The sequence below is a fragment of the Anoplolepis gracilipes genome, chromosome 12 (genome assembly GCF_047496725.1).
Source record: "Anoplolepis gracilipes chromosome 12, ASM4749672v1, whole genome shotgun sequence".
Lineage (NCBI taxonomy): Eukaryota > Metazoa > Arthropoda > Insecta > Hymenoptera > Formicidae > Anoplolepis > Anoplolepis gracilipes.
Genome location: NC_132981.1, coordinates 8265391 through 8284930, shown reverse-complemented (window position 1 = coordinate 8284930; position 19540 = coordinate 8265391). Strand labels below are relative to the sequence as shown.

General features: G+C 36.2%; 1 protein-coding gene across 2 annotated transcripts in view; it reads right to left on the bottom strand.

The window, feature by feature from the left end:
- The window catches only part of Sli (slit guidance ligand), a 321101-nt gene that overhangs the window by 18639 nt on the left and 282922 nt on the right, over window positions 1-19540 (bottom strand). Inside the window, exons 2-13 of one of the 2 annotated variants that reach the window (XM_072903586.1) lie at window positions 13727-13798; window positions 13268-13411; window positions 6661-6732; window positions 6144-6215; window positions 5827-6040; window positions 5337-5500; window positions 4755-4826; window positions 4556-4627; window positions 4397-4468; window positions 3978-4121; window positions 3667-3830; window positions 181-331 (exon numbers count right to left, since the gene is read on the bottom strand). In XM_072903586.1, the coding sequence (XP_072759687.1) occupies window positions 181-331; window positions 3667-3830; window positions 3978-4121; window positions 4397-4468; window positions 4556-4627; window positions 4755-4826; window positions 5337-5500; window positions 5827-6040; window positions 6144-6215; window positions 6661-6732; window positions 13268-13411; window positions 13727-13798 (1413 nt within the window). The remainder of the gene's footprint in view (window positions 1-180; window positions 332-3666; window positions 3831-3977; window positions 4122-4396; window positions 4469-4555; window positions 4628-4754; window positions 4827-5336; window positions 5501-5826; window positions 6041-6143; window positions 6216-6660; window positions 6733-13267; window positions 13412-13726; window positions 13799-19540) is intronic. The other variant, XM_072903587.1, reaches the window with a different exon arrangement.

Sequence of the window (19540 nt, the reverse complement as noted above, 5' to 3'; positions counted from 1 at the left end):
ACTCAAATTTTTCCGTTATTAACAGTTTATTTATCAAGAAGAAGACAAAAAAAATTTTATAGAGTTTTCCGATTAAATTTTTTAACACTGATTATAACATCGAACTAACCACGAGCGTTTTTTTTTTTTTTTTTTTAATCGCGCGCAAGTTCAACATGTCGAGTAAAAGATGTTACTTACAGAGTGGACGTGTAAAGCGGCAGATCCTTCGGTATCGCGGTTAATTTTTTATTGGAGCAATCAACCGTTGCACCGTTGCACGTACAGGGCTCGGGACAGGCACCAGGTAGAATGCACTCGCCGGCCCTTTTTGTTAACAGCTCCTCGTCACCTGCGGACAAAGTTTCGAGATAGAGTCGAACTCGAACAATCGCGCCTGAGCAACACTTCCGCACTCGATCACGACCTTTCTCCGGGTTAAGACGGGAATAATGTACACGTGTCGTGCGCAGAGCGTCGTTCGATATGAGGCCCGGTCACGAATGAATACTGCATACGAAGCATTCCTTCGTGAAAATTACGTCGATCAGACGCAATTATACGATAAACGTGATGATGATGATGTCGATTCATTAACGATAAATTTTGATAATGAACAGTGTAATTAATGACGTCGTTAAACGAACCACTCGTACGCGCGATGCCGTATGTGCTTGCACGTTAATCGAGTGTTTAACGTCGTGCGTTAGTGTTGAGGACTAAATATGTTTATGTATGAATGCGGCTACGGCAGAAATGATTTATCATCGTATTATACACCACATTACAATTTGCCGGGTGTGATGTACGCATACGTAATTATATTGACGATACACATTGCGTCGTGTATAATGTCGGTTTATATGAGGTATATCGATTATACTTTCTCTACGGTAGTCAAAATACAATAGCGACTTTTATTCGTTGCTAAGACCGTTAAAAGAGAAGAAACCAAGAATTAACCTCTTCTTTATTGAATATGCACACGTGCTTATTTCCCTGTCTTCGATGCTGCATCTTATTGTAATAATTAATGACATTAATCCAAGAAGGGAACTACCAATTATTTTTCACACCAACAAAACATACTAAAATGTAATATATAAAAATAATGAAAGTATCATATAATAATTTTCCAGCACTTGTTGTAGAATATAAATATAGGTACTTAGTTTTATATTAAAATAAATCGTAAAATAAAAAGAGTGTAAATTTGTTAAATTAAAATTAATCAATTACTCTCCGTTTTTCTGATCCACCTTTCAACGAACCACTTTGGTGATATTCTTGCGGGAGTGCTGTTTAAGAAGCGACATTCGTTTCCTTCTGCAAAGACTAAAAGCACTTTTCTCCTAATTCTCGTGAAATCCTTCGTAAAACAGAAGCAAGGGTATTGTGTAAATTTTTGCCGTAGCCGGCGGCGCGCAAGTTGCGAAAGTTGTATACAAGTTTTACGCTGGCAACATAAGTTCTTGTTTGCAGAGCTACACGTAGCAGTTATGCGCGTTTATACCGCCATATATGTGTGTACATATATGTGCTACCAACATGTTTGTTTTTCACTAACTCTGAATTGAGTTTTGTATAAATATATACGGGGTAAGTCGTCAGAGATGGATATCGTCTTTCCTTCCAGTGGCATTAACTGTGCTTGTTTGTTGCCGGAATAATGTAACAATCTGTTTCTTATTCTTTCTTTTGTGAATAAAAATCAATATAACGATATAAAATTAAATAAATATTGTTCATTCCTTCAAAGCAAATTTATATCTTTAGCGATATCGATTTTTAAATATAGTTATCACACAGATTAGATCTTAATTTTGTATTTTAATTATATTAATAGTTATGGCGAGTATCATATTAATATTTACAAACATGCTAAATTTGTGTTCTTTTTTTAAGAATATATATATATATGTGTGTGCACGTATTTATTAATACATATCACAAATCGTAGAACAGTTTCTTCTTGGTAATATTATATCAAATTTGTGAGATTATTTGATACGTATTCAAGATGTTAACAAGCAAGATGTTACGCGGCTCTTCGGTTTTTGCATCTCATTCCCATATAGACGAATGTATACTGTTATACATACAGTGATATATGCAGATGTTTTTTGGAATTACGTGGAATACAAGAAAATGCATTTGAGCGAAACTTGAAGCTGCAGGTAGAAATGTTAGAAACTCCTAGGTATTCTTGTCAAACGGATATTAGCAAAAACGTTTGTTCAATAAAAAAATGTCATATATGATTTCAAAGAAATATAATGATACACATTTTCAATATTCTTAAATTATAAAAGTCAGAAAGACAAAATAAATGTAAACAACGCGATGGAAATAACTGGGATATATAAAAATTCTTATAATTCCAAAAGCCACATATTAAAATTTTGCGAATTGTGATATAAGCACATTGTTATCATATATAAATATGTGTGTGTGTTTGTGTGTTTACGTATGTATGAATGACATAAAACATGATATTGATCGAAGATATAAATGACTTTAATCGTAGAAAATATAAATTTGTTTTATGTGTAAGATTAATGTTGTTGAAACATCTTGAACTGTCTTTTTAAAACGTGAAGAATATGAAAACTACAATGCGTATTATTAAAATGTAAAATATGTGTACATAAATCATAGTTTCTTTATCTGTATCCAACAGCATCCTTATACCTTAACAATATAACGTGCTCGAATATTTTCTTACGATTTTCTTCCGTGTGCTAACATAAAATTTCATGTCGACAGACAGATAAAATGTCGAAAAATGCAACCTTTCTAGGGCACGCTTATCTACATCGATCATTTGTATGCAGCTTTATTTCGGTAAATGATTATCGTTAGTACGATCAGGAACAAAACGAGTTTGCGAGCGTGTCTGCAAATGCACATAATAACATCGACTGACATTAATGCATACCTACTGTGTTATATATTAGATTAGCGAGATACATTCATCGACAATTACATACGCCCAGCAATGTGACCAGCATTTATCAAGGGATCCTACTGTGCGAGAACACCTATATAGATCGTCTGGTCACCTGTTCCGGACGTGTCGACAAGAACGAAGAAGAATCGAGACAGAGAGAAAGAAGAAGACGTACGTGTCTGGATATGGGATGCAAGAAGCATTGAAGTAACGGTGGGTGATTTCACACGAGCGAAAATGGAAACCGAGGATCGATTCGAAAGTGGCACACCGTGTTATCATCCATCGAGTGATTGATAATAAAGTAATGCGATCGATCACTTTCAATGATTCACACCGACTTTCAATATATCCTTTCTTAGAAAGAGAAAAATTTATTTATCCATCTTAAATTAATTCGACCTTTCTTCTAATTTCATATTCACTTTTTATTGTTTTCTATTTAAGATAAGTTGCTGGTTTTAATCTTTAACGATTTAAAAGCTAAGATGAAATGAGTGATGATAATATTTATCTAAATTGTGTTGATGATTAAATTCACACAGATACACATGTATATGAATGTATGATAATATGAAGATTCGCGAAGATGTGAAATGTAAATGCAAGTAACGGATAATAGGGGCCTATTTACATTCATCGTGCAATATATCTTCCTCCACACAGACTACCGACCTGTATACTATTCTGCCGAAGTGTTAAGAAGAGATATACCGGAAAAGTCGAATTGTGCTTACCCTTACATTTGAACTTGTCGTCCCGCATCGAATCGATCTTCCGTTTCTGCGCTCTTTTTGGCGTTTCGCATTTAGCACCGGATGTCTCTATAGGGTGCGCGTGAAGATACGCGCTCAGCCATCGTAGATTGCAATCGCAGATGAATGGATTCCTCGCCAAGTGTCTGTGAAAAGAGAGTCAGGTTATTAAAAATGTTTTAAAAATTTCAAGAAATATTTTCTTGATTAATTATTATTTTTAAAATAACGCTTTTACAAAAAGAATTTTTTAACATGCTATGGTAAGAATTTCCTTCATTAATAATACGAACAGTGTTTTAATGCTTCGCAGGTTGGCAAAAGTCCCATTAGCTAATGAACGTATGTTGTTGTCATATAGAGACAACAAGGTGAGACTGGTTAAGTCTTTGAACAGGTCTGTTCGTATGCATGATATCTCATTGGCATTCAGCAACCTGAAACAATAAGTTTCGCCATAATTTCCAACAGTTGTTTCGTTGCAATACCTCACGGGAAAGCGAGAACAATACATAATGCCATGAATAAAAACATTTTCTTCAGTAGTTGTAATATGAATTATTAATTCTCTCGCCTTTTTAAAGTTGACCTCGCATCATGTAAAAAAAAAAAAAAACGTATTCTTTAATTTATTAATTTCGACAAGATTTTTTAATGCAAAGCTTTGATTCCAAACTTTAATTATCTTTTGTAATTTTCTGTATCTACTCACAACAATTGCAAATTTGTCAAGCCTTGGAAAAGACCAGCCGGTAGCTCCGTGATTTTGTTGCCGTACAAAACTCTGCAATGAAATATATCACCGTTTATTGTTGCGCACATTAGGAGATTACTTAAAACGTATCGGTAAAAAGAGAAAAAAAATACATACAGAGATTCGAGTGACTTCAAACCGTGAAAAGCATCCGCCGCTACTTTTTTTATCTGGTTGTTGCTCAGGTCACTGCAGACGAAAAAACGGAAACATACAAAATACAAAGATATAATAAAATAAATTAAACATTTCGTGCGCGATCGAATAATAGTGTGTGTATGTATGTTAGAACAGGTCAGTCACGAACGTCACTCACATTCTTCGCAATTTTCTGTACGGTGAGAATGCCTTGGGTGGAATTTCCGTAATACCATTCTGTTCCAATCGCCTGTGCAATCAAGAAAAAGCAAATTACAAAAATATATTAGCGGATTTGCACATTTATGCTAATGGCCGCTTAAAACGCTATCGATCGCTTCTTGTCTATTCATATTATTTTGTGTTAATTTTTTCAGTTTTTCACAGGCATGTGCGAAAATAAATTAAAATGTTTTCATGCGCATTATACATATGTATTATTATTTCGTTCACTAATAGATTCCATAAAACCATCTGTAATTGTTAACTTTACATAGGATTACATTGAAACATTATTTAATAAAAATTACAAATTTTAAAAATTATTAGTACAATTATTTTTTGCTATTTTTTTGGCAAAACAAACAATTGCAAGTGCCCAATAAAAAGAGGTATAAAGCAACGTATACTTAAGAATACGAATGTGTGTTTACGATACAAATGTGTCTCTCAAGTCAATCTTTATCGGTAATATTCGAACGAGAAATTTTCAGACGAAGAAGAAATACACACAATGCGCGAACATGGCGGTTTTACTTACAACTCAGTAGTATCCTCGGGAAGGTGGGTTGGCACTTTCGTCAAGGAGTTCTCTCTGCAATCGACGATCCCATCAGCGCATTTACAAGGATGCGGGCATTGAGGTTCAGCGCTGCATTCCGATCCCGTTCGCTCAACCAGACCTGAACACTTGAACTCGTGCTCCTGCAAACAATAGGTTTAGAAGTCGTATCAAGCACGAAGTAGGTTAGCAGGAGTCTCAATAAACGTAAGGATTGTTAAAATGTTCTACCGAAACCTTCTTTCTCATACAATATTTGCTTAATAATTAGACTATTTTATTCCATTTTGACAGTTTTAGATACGTAAATAATTTAATACAAAAATGCATTTGTACTTTATATATTTGTCATATATTAATATAATTTAATATAAATATATCAGTATCTATAAATTTTAACGAGAATTATTTGTAGATTTTGCAAGTTAGAGTTTAATCAACGATAATTCGTCTCTCAAATCAGTCTCACCTGCAGATCGGCGAGATTGCGATCCTTGAGATGAGCCGGAGATGCACATCGTGTGTGTTGCCCTAGGCGAGGATAAGTCCTCAAATGACGCGATAGCCATGCTAAATGGCAATCGCAAGCGAGAGCGTTGTCCGCAAGCTTCAAAGTTCGCAAATGTGACAAGCCGTTCAGCATTTCCTTGCCGAGTGATACGAGTTTGTTGTTATTTAACATTCTAAAATGAATATTTAACACGTGTTTACTTTCCATCAAGTGCGACATTATTTTTATAGGAAATTAATTCTAAATAATCTTGACAGACACATCTATGTACTTACAATATTTCTAAATCTTTCAATTCTCGTATCGAAGCTTCGTCCACGCAGGTCAATACGTTGTTGTCGAGTAATCTAGAAAAGAAGTAATAATTTTTGTTTTCCAAATAAGCAAAATATAATAAAAATAATTTAATACAATGTAAGTCATAAATTTGTAAAAATATTATAGTCATATAAAATCTCAAAGCTTTATCGCGCGTGTTTTGATTTTAGAATTGACTGACCACTCAGAATGTTACTATTTATTTAAACTTAATAAGACATTAAAAAAAGATTTACAACAAAAAAACATGATGCTATAATGTTTCTCAACATATTTAAAAAATAGAATCAATTATAGGTTTTATCTAGATTTTTGTTAGAGAACATTAGTTGCAATGTATAAGTAAAGTCGTCATATATAAAACGTCTTGAGCTTAGCTTATAATAGACTACCGGACTTTGACTAAATAGCCTCCAGAGAGATTGTTACGAAACAATCTGTCTTTGTAGCAAGTACGTCTGATAAGATACTTACAAATGTCTAAGAGCGGACACTCCTCTGAGCGTCTTTGGTCCTATAGTGGCAATCTGATTGTGACTGAGGTCTCTGTAATACAAAATACAATATTTTTTCTAAACGTCAGATCTTGATCTATCAACTCAATCATTTGTTTTTTTTAGTCAAATCAATGAAATGTTAATACAGGTATATTACTATTATATTACTATTTAATTTTACTTAGCATAGCTTAAAGAATGTTAAACATACAGATAAAATATATAAAAAAATGTTTCATTAACTTCGTTACGCGTATTTTTTTTCAGAATCTATTGAAAAGATATATTAATGGAAATGTTTAAATATTTTTTTTTTCTATCCAGTCAACTTCGGAATCCATTTTAAAAGAGGATCAGAGATTAAAAACTTGAATAAGTTTTTTTTTTGTACAATACATTTTTTTTTAATACATTCGGTGATAACACATGTATGTATGTGTGTGTGTGTGTGTGTGTGTATGAGTTTGGTTCTTTTTTTTTAATCAAATTAAATCAGATTTTTCAAGCATACTCCAATTCAATAGTGCTCTGCCCTAATTTCTCGTGCACGTGACTGTTTCGAGCGTACATGTAAAAACTACCAAAATCCATCAGCGTCACGTTCGTCAGAACCGCGTTACAAACTCGCGACTGTCCATTGACCTCTCGACCTATACGTTCTCGAAGGCGGATGACCACGTTCATCATCGGTGCAACACCCGCTCGTTCTACTTTATTGCAGCCATAGTCGCGAGTTCGTCCTACATTCTCGATCAATTATTCAAGAGCGTCGAATGCCGCGGCAAATGTACTTTCTCTGCACGCCTCCGATTATCCCCCGGAAAAGTTGTCATTCGTGCGTGTGACCGGCTACACGTGCACCAGACCGTCACGTGAGTGACTATAGACTTTACTCCTCATCGCGGTTGGACTCATTATCCGTGTAACGAGAAACCATTTCCACGGTCTCACGCGACAGCCAGTTTCTTACGAGCGTCTTGACGTAATCTACTTGGTAGTCAAACGAAACTCGAAATTAGTTTCACGTTATGTTAAAATCGGTTCACAAAAAGAGGAGAAATTTAAATAAAAAAAAAAAAAAACTATACTGATATGAAAGATATTGATTGTCACTTACTCTTTCAAAAATAAATATAAAAACTTTAGTTCTTTTTCTGTGTACATTTATTCATATTACATGTTTTATTAATTGCACGTCTTTAAATCAAATTAAACACGAGATATGACAAACATAAAAAAAAAAAAATAATTATACATTATAAATATTCATCTTTTATATTACCGTATAATTAAATACGCTAATGAAACAACGAATAAGAAACAAATAATTAAGTCTTTTCACTGATACGAAAGGACACCTCTGAAAGATCGAAGATTAAACAAATGGCGCGGTTGGAATCTCTCGAAAAGCACGGGGATATTGCGGAACCTCGAAACCTCTTCTCGAAGTCTGAGTTAACCAGAGGCTTGTGATGATAGGTTAGTGGTCTCGGAGTACGGCTCTCGCCATTGACCATCCATTGGGTTGGAACTCGTAATCTGTAATTATGTTTGCGAGAGAACGCGAGGAGGGGTTGTGGGGAATGAGCGAGAGAAAAAGAGAAAAACAATAAAAATGCGAAACAGAAAACGGGATAGAGATGGTAACCGGGAGAGAGAAAGAGAAAGAGAGAGAGAGAGAGAGAGAGAGAGAGAGAGAGAGAGAGGGAGAGAGAGACGAGGGGAATGTAAGGTGAGAGTGTGAGACTGGGAGATTGAACTCCCAGTTCGCTCGAGCCAATCCAGAAAGTAATTACCGAATTTCGACGCGCGGCCGCGTCTGCACCGAACGCACAAAGGGAACTCGCGTCATTCGCGTTCGAGTTGGTCGGCACGAAATATTATTGTCCTCGTAGAGTTTGATCGTGCCATCGAATAAACGTTTGTCACACGCTGCACAATAAAAGTTTGTCTCTCTAGAGCACTTTGCGGAACTACGGAACAAATTAGAAATTTTATAACTATCGGTTATATATTGATCAGAAACCATATGTATTTTTGATACCATTTTTATCGACAAAAATACTCGTACAAAATTATTTCGAGTAACGAATATATACATTTGCTAAATGAATTGTAAATGTCCTATATACGTGTATGATAATATATTTAATAAATTAGGAAGATGCAATAAGAAAAGAATGAATTAAATGAAAAACTGGAATATTTCCTACTTGTAAAAACTTGGAATATTAACTCTCAGTGCGTTCGGTTCAATCGCAAAAAGCAATATTTAAATTTCAAAACCAGCTGATTCGACAAAGAGAACCTAAAATCTATTTTATTTCGAAATATCGTTCGTTATTTCAAGCAATTGATTATAAAAATGAAAGCAAATCGCGCTATTATGGGAATAATAATCACAGAAGATTTTTAGATAAAATGAATAAAAGAATAAAGTAAAAACGTAAATTAAACGTAAATTAATTTACGTTTACGAAAACAATGCAATAAAAACTTAATCATTAAGTAGTCTCGAATAATGTAAAACAAAGTTCACTTTATGTTTGACATTTATAAAAAATGAGACATCATTTAATACATTATTATGTATGGCATCGTACAGCCTTCAAGCTCAACAAACTCAGAGAATAGATGACGATAATGAGCTACGACAATAATCAACAAGGAAAACGAGCGTTCGTTCTGTATATTTTCGCGTCATGACATGTAAGACGAGGGAGAACTCCCAGTTCACTCGGGCCAATCCAGAAAGCAATTACCGAATTTCGACGTGGCCGCGCCCGCGCGAAATTAACAAAAGGACTTTAGTGGTCTTCGCCTCTCGCGACCAGTCTGGTCCAATTCCGAATGTTGCCGGCGCCGCTATAACTGCGTTACCGCGATAAGAACGGGACAAAACGAGATCTGACGGATCGCTTGCTTCTGTTCATAACAGAAGACCCACGCCTTACAATCTTTTCCTATAGCCGGTGTGTCGTAATCGCGTTCTCACGAGGGATTGTGAAATTTCGAGGGAGAGAAGTCGACGCGCGGAGAATTACAATCGACCATTCGTGCATTCCTCCGATCCTTAGAATGTTATACGCAGAAGCATTCCTCTGTATACGGTTTTAATCATTTTTATAACGACTCGTTGAGACCCTTATTATTTTTTGCTTCTCAGCATATTGGCAACGTGAGTCAGGAACGGACAATTGCACGCAAGTTTGAAAACTTTGTATTCCCTCGAGAGTAGACAGTCTAATTCGTATACATCCATCTCCGCGATATAGAAAATCGAATAAAAATTAACAGCGGACTTACGTGCGTCAGCAGATATAATTGTGTTGAAAAATATATATGAAATATATGAAAAAAAATGTCAGATGATATTAACGCAATTTTACATCCGGCTCGCACGTGATATAAACACCATACGTCAGGATGAGAGGGATTTACTGCAAGGGCCATGAAGGCTGCATAATACAGCGTATTACGATCGTCGGGATACACGATAACAACTGTACGATAATTATTACAGCCGCTCGAGCGATAAACCGGGGGGTTGAGTGCACGGCTCCTTGTATGACGGGCCTATAATTTGTCGACGTTGAAAGCCACCGCGGCCTCTTCGGGTTCTCAAATTTTGTTCTCTAAATCATTCGCGTGGTCGCGCGACTCCGGTTCCATTCGCCGGACGTTTGTCCTGGTTATTATCACGCTTAAACGTACAGTGGACGAATGTTTTGCAACGTCGTAAAATACAAGCTTGCTATATCGTGTTACAAGTACGACCGCAAATACGACCGTGCGACGGAGTGATACTAATCAGCTGAGTGCCCGCGCCCCTTTCCATTGTGTCAAACCATTTATTACCACGTAGGTTTCATCCTCTTATCGCATGGAATACCGTATCTTTTTACGTTTGCGCGATGGGTTAATCATATGTTACGTTCACCACGATCTGCCCACATCCCGGCGAGTCAGCGTCGAATTTACGAGACGAGCACATAATTAAGTCCACGTGGCTTTCGACCGTGTATTAAGGAGGGTTTAATTAATTGCCTGCCCACTTATCGCTCAATTATCAAGCTCGATATTCTCTATTAGCGATGATTTTCTGAATCGCGTTTGGCTGTAGAATAGTTTAATTATACATATGTTGAAAAAAAAAAACCACGAATTTATATACTACAATATTACAATATTACAATATTGTGTTACGTTGGAAGAAAACGTACAAAAATAATACTGCAATATGACATTGCTTCGTTGATTCTTTCGACAAAAAGCAGACTCTCGTATCTAGAATCTTTGTGAAGAGAAAAGGAAAGATAGTACACGAGTTTTGTAATGCGGGACGTCTGATTTAATTATAAATTAGAGAAATATCTCGAAGGAGGTCTGCAAAGCAAGCTGTCGCGGAATTACGAGTTTCTGAGAGTTTCTGAATAGCGAAGTAGTGCGCGAATTAGCATCTTCCACTTTACGATTTTAACGCCGATTTATTCGCGCTGGATGAAGGATTATCGGGCATCCGGACGCTCGTGGGAATCCCGCCGTAAGGTTGTAACATAATACGTCCTTTTGTAAGGTGGCTGATCCAGCCTTATCGTCAGAAACTGCAGGTTATGCCCGAGCGAAGCGCAGCTTGGAAGGGGGAGAAACGGGAGGTTTCGAGTCCCGTCCATCTTGCCCACTTTGCAGGATGATAGATGGACGATCTCCTCCTCTCCTTTTCTCCTTTTCTCTTTCTTTTTTCGCTTTCTGTTGCCGCTCCTCTTGTCTGTCTTTTTTTGCGTCTCGGCTCTCTTCCCGGATCCCGCCGTCCTGTCATCCACCACGAGAGGAGAAGACTCGTGCACTTTTCGACTACGTGCTTGGCAGCTGCCGGGAACACCGGGAACCTCGCAACGGAAACGGTTCGTGCCCATCGTCCCATCGCGATAAAGACGCGATATCGCTGCTCGTCAGGCCGGTCTCTGTCTCTATTTTGTTTTTCTCTACAACCGGAGGTAGCGTCGTGCCGCATTTGATTGAGATTCCGGATCGTGAAGAATGTTACGGCGCGTGTTCAGAGGAAAAGCATCGAAGACGGGACAGCGTAATCACGCGGGATCGGTATTTCTTATGAACGTCAAGGTGGTTCTTCTCGTTAGTGAGAGACGAACCGTATGTCGGATACGGGAAGGACCAGTCATGTTTTTAAAAAAAAAAAAAAAAAAAAAAAAAAAAGAAAAATCGGTCCGCTCTCTCGATGGATACCTTATGGATAAGCATAATTTGTGTATACGGAACGGTCGCGTGTTCTTCCGATACAATCGTTTTCTGAGATCAATACAGCTGTAGCCGGGAGTGTATGGTATGTAGGAAATATCATTGATAAATTATAAATAAAATCCAAAGTATATTAATTTTTTAATACTATATTAAATAATTATATTTCTTAATATTTATAATAATAAATTTGAATATAAAGTGCTGTCTTTTAATGCGTCAAAATTAATAAGTTTTCATTTCATTATATTCTATTAAAAATTCATGCATAATCTGACTAATGACTTCATCAATCTTGTACATGGCAAATGTCTAAAATTGTGGACTCTCTCTCCCGTCTATTCATTTTACCCCCCTCCCCCCCCCCCCCGGGTTACCGAATCAGGCCTCGCTAATAAGACAGTCAGCGATAGCGCACCCCGTACTCAAGCAACTGGTCACGGAAGAGTGAAAACACTTTAGAGTATCGCGTGCAAAGATACGAAAGGCAAGCGTCGGGACGGCGGGTGGCGTCGGCGTTGCATATCGAACGATCACCTTTAAGAAACTAAATCCCGGGGTGAAAAGTCGCGTATGCAGCCGCGCGTACATTCGATCGACTCGCGCGGCGGCGGGTTACACAGGCTTACCCGGCTTCGCTTGCCTCTCTCGCAGTACATACGTACATACAATAGGTATGTAGGCCGTCGTCTGAAAAGTTTATGCGATAACCCTCCTCGTCGCGCTTAACACAATGACGGGAGAGAAAAAGACAAAGAGACAGAAAGGCAGAGACAGAGAGGGTTGTTGGAGAGACGGCAATATGTACATATGTATTGTGCGTACATCTGGCATTCTGGCATATGAAACTTGACATTTGGACTGATCTCACATGTAATTATTCTGCCGAGATTTCGCTTCTCGAGAAATACCGACGTGAATGTTGCTACGATATTACGAACTTTCATGACGATGCAACATAGCTCGTATCCTGCAATGTTGCTGCGCTATTTAATCGCGCGTTATGTACCGTGTACTGTTGACAGATTGCATAAACCCCGCGACATAACATGTTACCGGCTCTTAATAAATTCTGTTGTTCTTGTTTGTTCGTCGATCTTTCGCACGATGAGATATCTTGAGTTTGCAATACTAATGCAATATAAATAATGCATGCAAATCTTAGCGAGAGACGCTTGATGCCTAACGTTAATGATCATAAATGTCGTAAATACTTATCTCTAATTGTGTAACGTAGATAAATTCCAATTATCAGTAAATCTGTATTGTAATACTTTTACTAGATTGGACTGTACGAAATATTTGTATGATAATATTGTACTCACAAGCGTTTTAAATTCATCATGTTGCTAAAGAGAAGATCGGGCAGGTGACGTATTTGATTGTTATTTAGACGTAACTTCTCCACTGCCACCAAATCTTGAAAAGCCCCTCTTTCGATAGTGTGAATTTGATTATTAGATAGCAACCTATATAGAATATATAGAAAAAATATTCTTTTAATATATACAATACTAATCGGAAAAAATTATCATTACAATAGAATTTTATATATATGTGGATGACTTTATATATTGATGTCAAAATAATAAAATAAAGTTCTAATTTCTGTATTTTATAATTAACATAATCGAGAAAAGTGGGTATATTTCTGAATATATTTTTTCTATAATAATATTTTTAAAATAATACACTAATATAATTAATAATTTATATTTATTATTTATTTGACAATTAATTAAAGATTCAGTTATATCATATCAAAGTAAGAAAATATTACTTACAAAACGTGGAGCGTTGCCATATCCTCAAAGTCTGTTTTGAATATCACCGATATATTATTTCCTTGAAGGTCTCTGCAACAAGAAAAACAAAGTCAACATCAATATCAGTTCTTAACAAAAGTAAAAAAATTAAATTAATTAATAATGGTTACAAAATTACTTGTATGATAAATCGACAAATATAATACACGTCATCTCACGTGTAATTACATTGCACATAGTACAAGAAAAAAAACTACTGCGCACTTAAACAAGTTTTCTAACATAGTGCATTGTCATGTTATAAGATTCTTTAACACACAACTCTATCGATTCAACGAATCTAGTTCCATACCCCGAACCCCTAGACGCGGAATAAAAGGTGAACAATCGTACTACGAGAGAGAGAAAGAGTAAGAAAATGACGAGTACACGGTATCGCTGTTCTGCCAATAAAGGGTTATACCACTTCGTTACGAGGAAGCGTGAATTTACTCTTCACATCGAAAAAGAAGAAGACCGTGAAGTAGCCGTCAAACACAGCCGTACGCCAAGCGTCTACCTCTCTCGGGAAGTTTTATTAAGGCCTTATTAAATTGGTTCCTTTTCCCGGGAAAACTTTTTACCTGACAAAAAGCTCAGGATAAGAACGAGTAACAAAGTCAGCCTACGAGCGCTTTTCCTCTCAACACAGATTTCTCTTTTCTGGCCTGACGACCAGCGTAAATTATTCCCTCGTTTTCGCGTCTACTGACGTGTAATTCTCTACCGACAACAAAATGATAGAAGTGTACATTCGAAATCTACATCTCCCATATGAGATTTAATCCCTGCGCAAACGCTCGATAAAACGTTATTTTTTATCGACTTGTTTTTCATCATTTCAGTAAATTTCTCGTTTATTGCTGAACATAACGTCACTATAAAATTGTAATATTCTATTTATTTGTAATCATCCATCATATCTCCTAGATTTTCAATATAAAAATATTGAAAGATAGAATAAAAATTCTTTCTTAATATTATTTTGTTCAATTTACTTTTTATATTTCTATCGAATTTCATCAATAAATTTAGTCGTAGAAAAATATTCGTTGAACGACGCGATACATTTTTAATTTTATAAACTTCTCGCAGAAGCATAAAAGTTTAAAAGTGAAAGAGAAAAATCACTCCCGTTGAGTCGTTCGTGAGCTAGTTAATTATAATACCCTAAGATAATGACTACGAATACTTCCCGCTAACTTTATTAAGATATTAAGCGCCCTCCTTAATACGTTGCAGGTAATATCTAATTATGAATCATTATACTTGAAGGAAGCTGAAAATACCTCTCGCAGGAGGAGCATGGCCAATCGCATTATAGAATCGAGGCCCATCGAACCTCGACGCATAATCCACTTTATCGACGATTCGATTAATTCTCGACGGGATAAAACGGTGACGGCTACCCAGTGTCTAACGAGAGCTTTAGGAGCTACCTAACGAACGATGTCACTTTTCCTGTTAACGTTGTCACTACTTCCCATAGTTCTTTTGCAGAATGAGTGCGATGAATGTCGTTATGACGAACAAACAGTGTGTCATCGAGAGAATAAGTGACAATATTATTTTAGTTTTCATTTTCATGTCGTATGAAAGTTGATTTGATTAAAATTTTTTGTTTATCTTTATAAAATGTATCAAAACCTCTGATTTAAATTTCAATGGTCAGATTGGTTAATTTGTCATTCATATTTTTTCTTGACTTAAAATATCAAACTTTTTCGCGCTTGTAATGTGTTGTGTATGTGTGTGTGAGACAAGACCTACATTATTTTATCATCTGCGATAAATGGACGCGAACGTAATAGAAGTTTAAACCGCGCTGTCTCCGTTATTACTGCGATTATTCAAAGTCGTCGACGACATCCTCTATGCGAAATATCGTGGTTCATGAACCAACCGCCAACTCGTAGAATAAGACAGAAACTTGGCGTGTACCGTTTGCACGACAGATTTGCGCTTCCAGGAACCCTAATGTGGCCTTTCGCGGAGACCCTCGCCATCTTATGTGGTGTTACGCTCAATTAAAATAGCCCGGCATCTTCTCGGAAAGCAATAACGGCGATCGTTCGGATAATCGTCTTGTATGGAGAACCTTTGCTCGACGAACTGTGAATAGAGGAGTGTCTTGAACGATGCGAAGGGTCGATCGCTCGAAGCGACAGTTCGTAATTCGTCGTTACGATGAGACAAAACTTCGCAATATGCCCATGTTGTGCCTGTCTAAATATCTTAAGTTTTCTTTCGACAAAATTTTCGCTGAAAGACGTTTGCCAAATGTCATCGAAAAAACAAAAGTAAAGACTAATTTTTCCGCGACCGTGATGAAATAAAATAACGCTTTATTATAATAGGGCATAGTCATTCGAAATTGATGTAACCATGTTAGTGTAATTAATAAGAATCTTTTAGGTCAAACATTGAAAATTTGTTTGAAGCGTATAAATTTATTGATGCCGTGGATGAGATGAGAATGCATACGTTATAACATAAAAGTCGCTAAATGACACGCGAGATAATTTGAATTTTTAAATTTATCGCATTTATGTCGCTCAATGGAATAAATTCCATAAAGTTTGAGTCGCATGCATCATTAAATGTGCTTCGCGTTCAACGAAATAACATGTTGCTCCAAATTCGCAAGTAATTACGACAAATTAATAACATTAGAGATCACCCAACAAAAATAAATAACAATTTAGAAAAAATAAATCTGAAAGATATATACTCATTGCTATGATGATCAATGTTTATCATTGCGTCTCTGCGATTCAAGCCATATACCTTGTCATTGATTCGATTCGATCGCTACAATGACATCGTAAATCCAATAGCATTCTGGAAGACGCAATTTTCATCTTGCACTTTTGCCAGGCGACTCACGTAGCGGCTAACGAAATTACATCTCGCGTCGCCGACCGGAACATCCGCTAAATACATTTCAACGGGTTTTCGCGAAGACGGGGAAGCAGAAGCAGCGCAGAAAGGGATGAGAATGGCGGGAGAGTCCTCGACAGTGGTAAATCTGATAGGACGGGGGATAACGGTGTGAGAATCTGAAAGAACAGAAGAGGTCAGAGGGCAGTTGCACAGGGTGACACAGGCTTGGTAGACAACGTCCAAGAATAAGGTGTTAGTAGTACATGTCTATATTTGAGTTGTGGCGGGATGAGAAAGCAGAGGGAGGGAAAGACAGGCTGCTGGCAGATGTAATCAAAGTTTGCAGACAACTCCGACCCGAAGGAGAGCCTCTGCGAGAAACACAGGGGTAGGAACATAAGGGATGCCGCCGCGGGATCGGCCAGATTTCCGGTCGTATCTCACACGCGCGACCCCACGCGGTGTCGATACGCCTGCTTAATGTCGTAGAAATGTCGCGGCTGGAGATAAAGGAGAGAAACCGAACTGCGACAAGGTGAGACGAGTCTAATACAGAAAGGATCAACGTTGCGCGTTTCGATTTTCTTGTCTCTTCTTGCCAGGATTTGAGAATCCAATAATTTATAGATAATAATTATATTTCTCATTATGCATGTGTTTACTAGTATTATGTATCTGTATGTTAATAATATTGGAAATGCTAGGAAATGTTTAAAAAATGCTACAATTTTTTACATTAAATAAACTAAATAATCAGAAGGATATATATCCTATCATTACGTTTCAAACAAATTTTCATTGTTTGATTTAAAAGATTTTTTATTAATTACAATCATTCTAACATAGTTACATCGAGTGACTATGCTTTATAAATAAAATGTTATTTTATTTTATGATGATCCTGCAAAAATTAATTTTGACTTTTTATTTTTAAATTATATATATATCTTTCTAATTATTTCAGTCTCTCTCTCTCTCTCTCTCTCTTTCTCTATTGATACTGCCTAATGTAAAAATTCCCTCGATCTACACCCAATAATGTACTTCAGTTCGTTTATGTCTGATTGCGAGTCGTATAATTTTCCGCACGAAGTTAAAGAGGATCTGACATAATAATGTACACCTTGTGGCAATAATATCCACTTGCAAGCCGATTTATTTCGCTGAGAAAATATAGTCTTCTCGCCCGAGTAGATTGCATTTCCGATTTTTCCCGTGCATTCGTAACACATCTGAAATAGCAGATCCAGATAAGTTGAATATTGCATTTAGAGCGACTGTGTTCATTTCTGCGATCGAATCCATGGAAATTTTGCAGCAAGTTAAATGAAGGATGGACGGAGATAGCTGCGCAATGAAAACATCATGTCAGATAAGAAAGAAAGCCGCTGTTACGGAGAGAAAATATAGTCTTCTGCATGTCAGTGTAGAAATGCAAATGGAATCTCTTGATTGAGTTTACCGTTGAAGTATCGACGCCCTTGGTCTCTCGATTCGACAAGGGTGAAAAAAGAGGCGAAGATATCGAGTCGATTTGACGTATCGACGGCTTTCCGTTCGACTCGCTACTCTCGAATAATTGTGACTAGAATGTGAAAGGTATGCAAAATCATTTCAAAAATGAACAATTAGATAGAACTAATATTCGGGTTACTTGTAATTAAAATCTATTAATATTATTATTTTTTATATTACAAATTATCCCATAGACTTGTACGTATTTTTCAACGCACAGACAGTAATTTGCATTATTGTTTTATAGGACAAGTGACACAAATGTCTGTGTATATTGCGAGACAATGCGAATTAAAGACGGGGACAGTTGATTCATGGCATAATAGTTTGGTATAGAAGGCAGATGGCTTTTACATTACTGTCGTTTTGTGCTCCGTCCCAGAACAATGCAATTAACAGTCTAGTGTTTGAACTTAAGCTATGGCCGCATTACCGTGGAAACTTATTGCGGCAAGGGAAGTTGTAATGCGACAAACACACGCTGACTTCTGAAACATTTAGACAGGAGTCGACGCTGCAATATAGTGTCGCTTAGTCTATGCTTGAATTTATCAAGCTGGCATACATCCAAGATGAAATTTCTTTTTTGTTTCGTGGTGGCTAGTCATTCCTCACCGCGCGCCGCGCACGTGTCAACTCAGTAAAATCAAATATTAACGATTGCCAAGATGTAGAATACACGCTCATATGCCTTTGTATTTATGGTACGATATGACAACTCATTAACCGTGCTATAGCCACGTTTTATGTATGAGAAAATAAAGCAACTTAGAAATACGAAGAAACTGTCTGACAGATGAAAAATGCATAAAAATACAGGATCCAGCATTCGATAAAAATGACATGTGTCATAGTGATGCTGAGAGATTGATTTCAATTGACTACAATTTTTTTTATAATATCAATTTTAATAATAATCATAGACAAGACAGGAGAAATGTTGTACAACTGTTCGCCGTTACACTGAGTTAATAATTTGTCGATAATTATATTTGTCAAATCTCTGTATAATTATATCATTTTAAATTTACCTTCAGAAATAGGTCATCTCTGCTATTCTAGAATATTCATATTTATCCAAGGAAAAATTAAATAACAAAATTAACTTACATTAGTCCAGTACTTGCAATTTTTGAATAATTTAAAAATATGTATTAATATATATGTATTAATATATTTCGCTCTGTTATGTTATTATATACATACGCATTCATATATTGTATATTTATAACATGTAAACTTATTATATCATTTTAAATTAATATATATATATATATATATATATATATATATATATATATATATATATATATATATATATATATATATATATAATATTAGAAACACAATTTAAAAAATTTTAAGTGTAAACAGTAAATATATATTGTGTTTAAA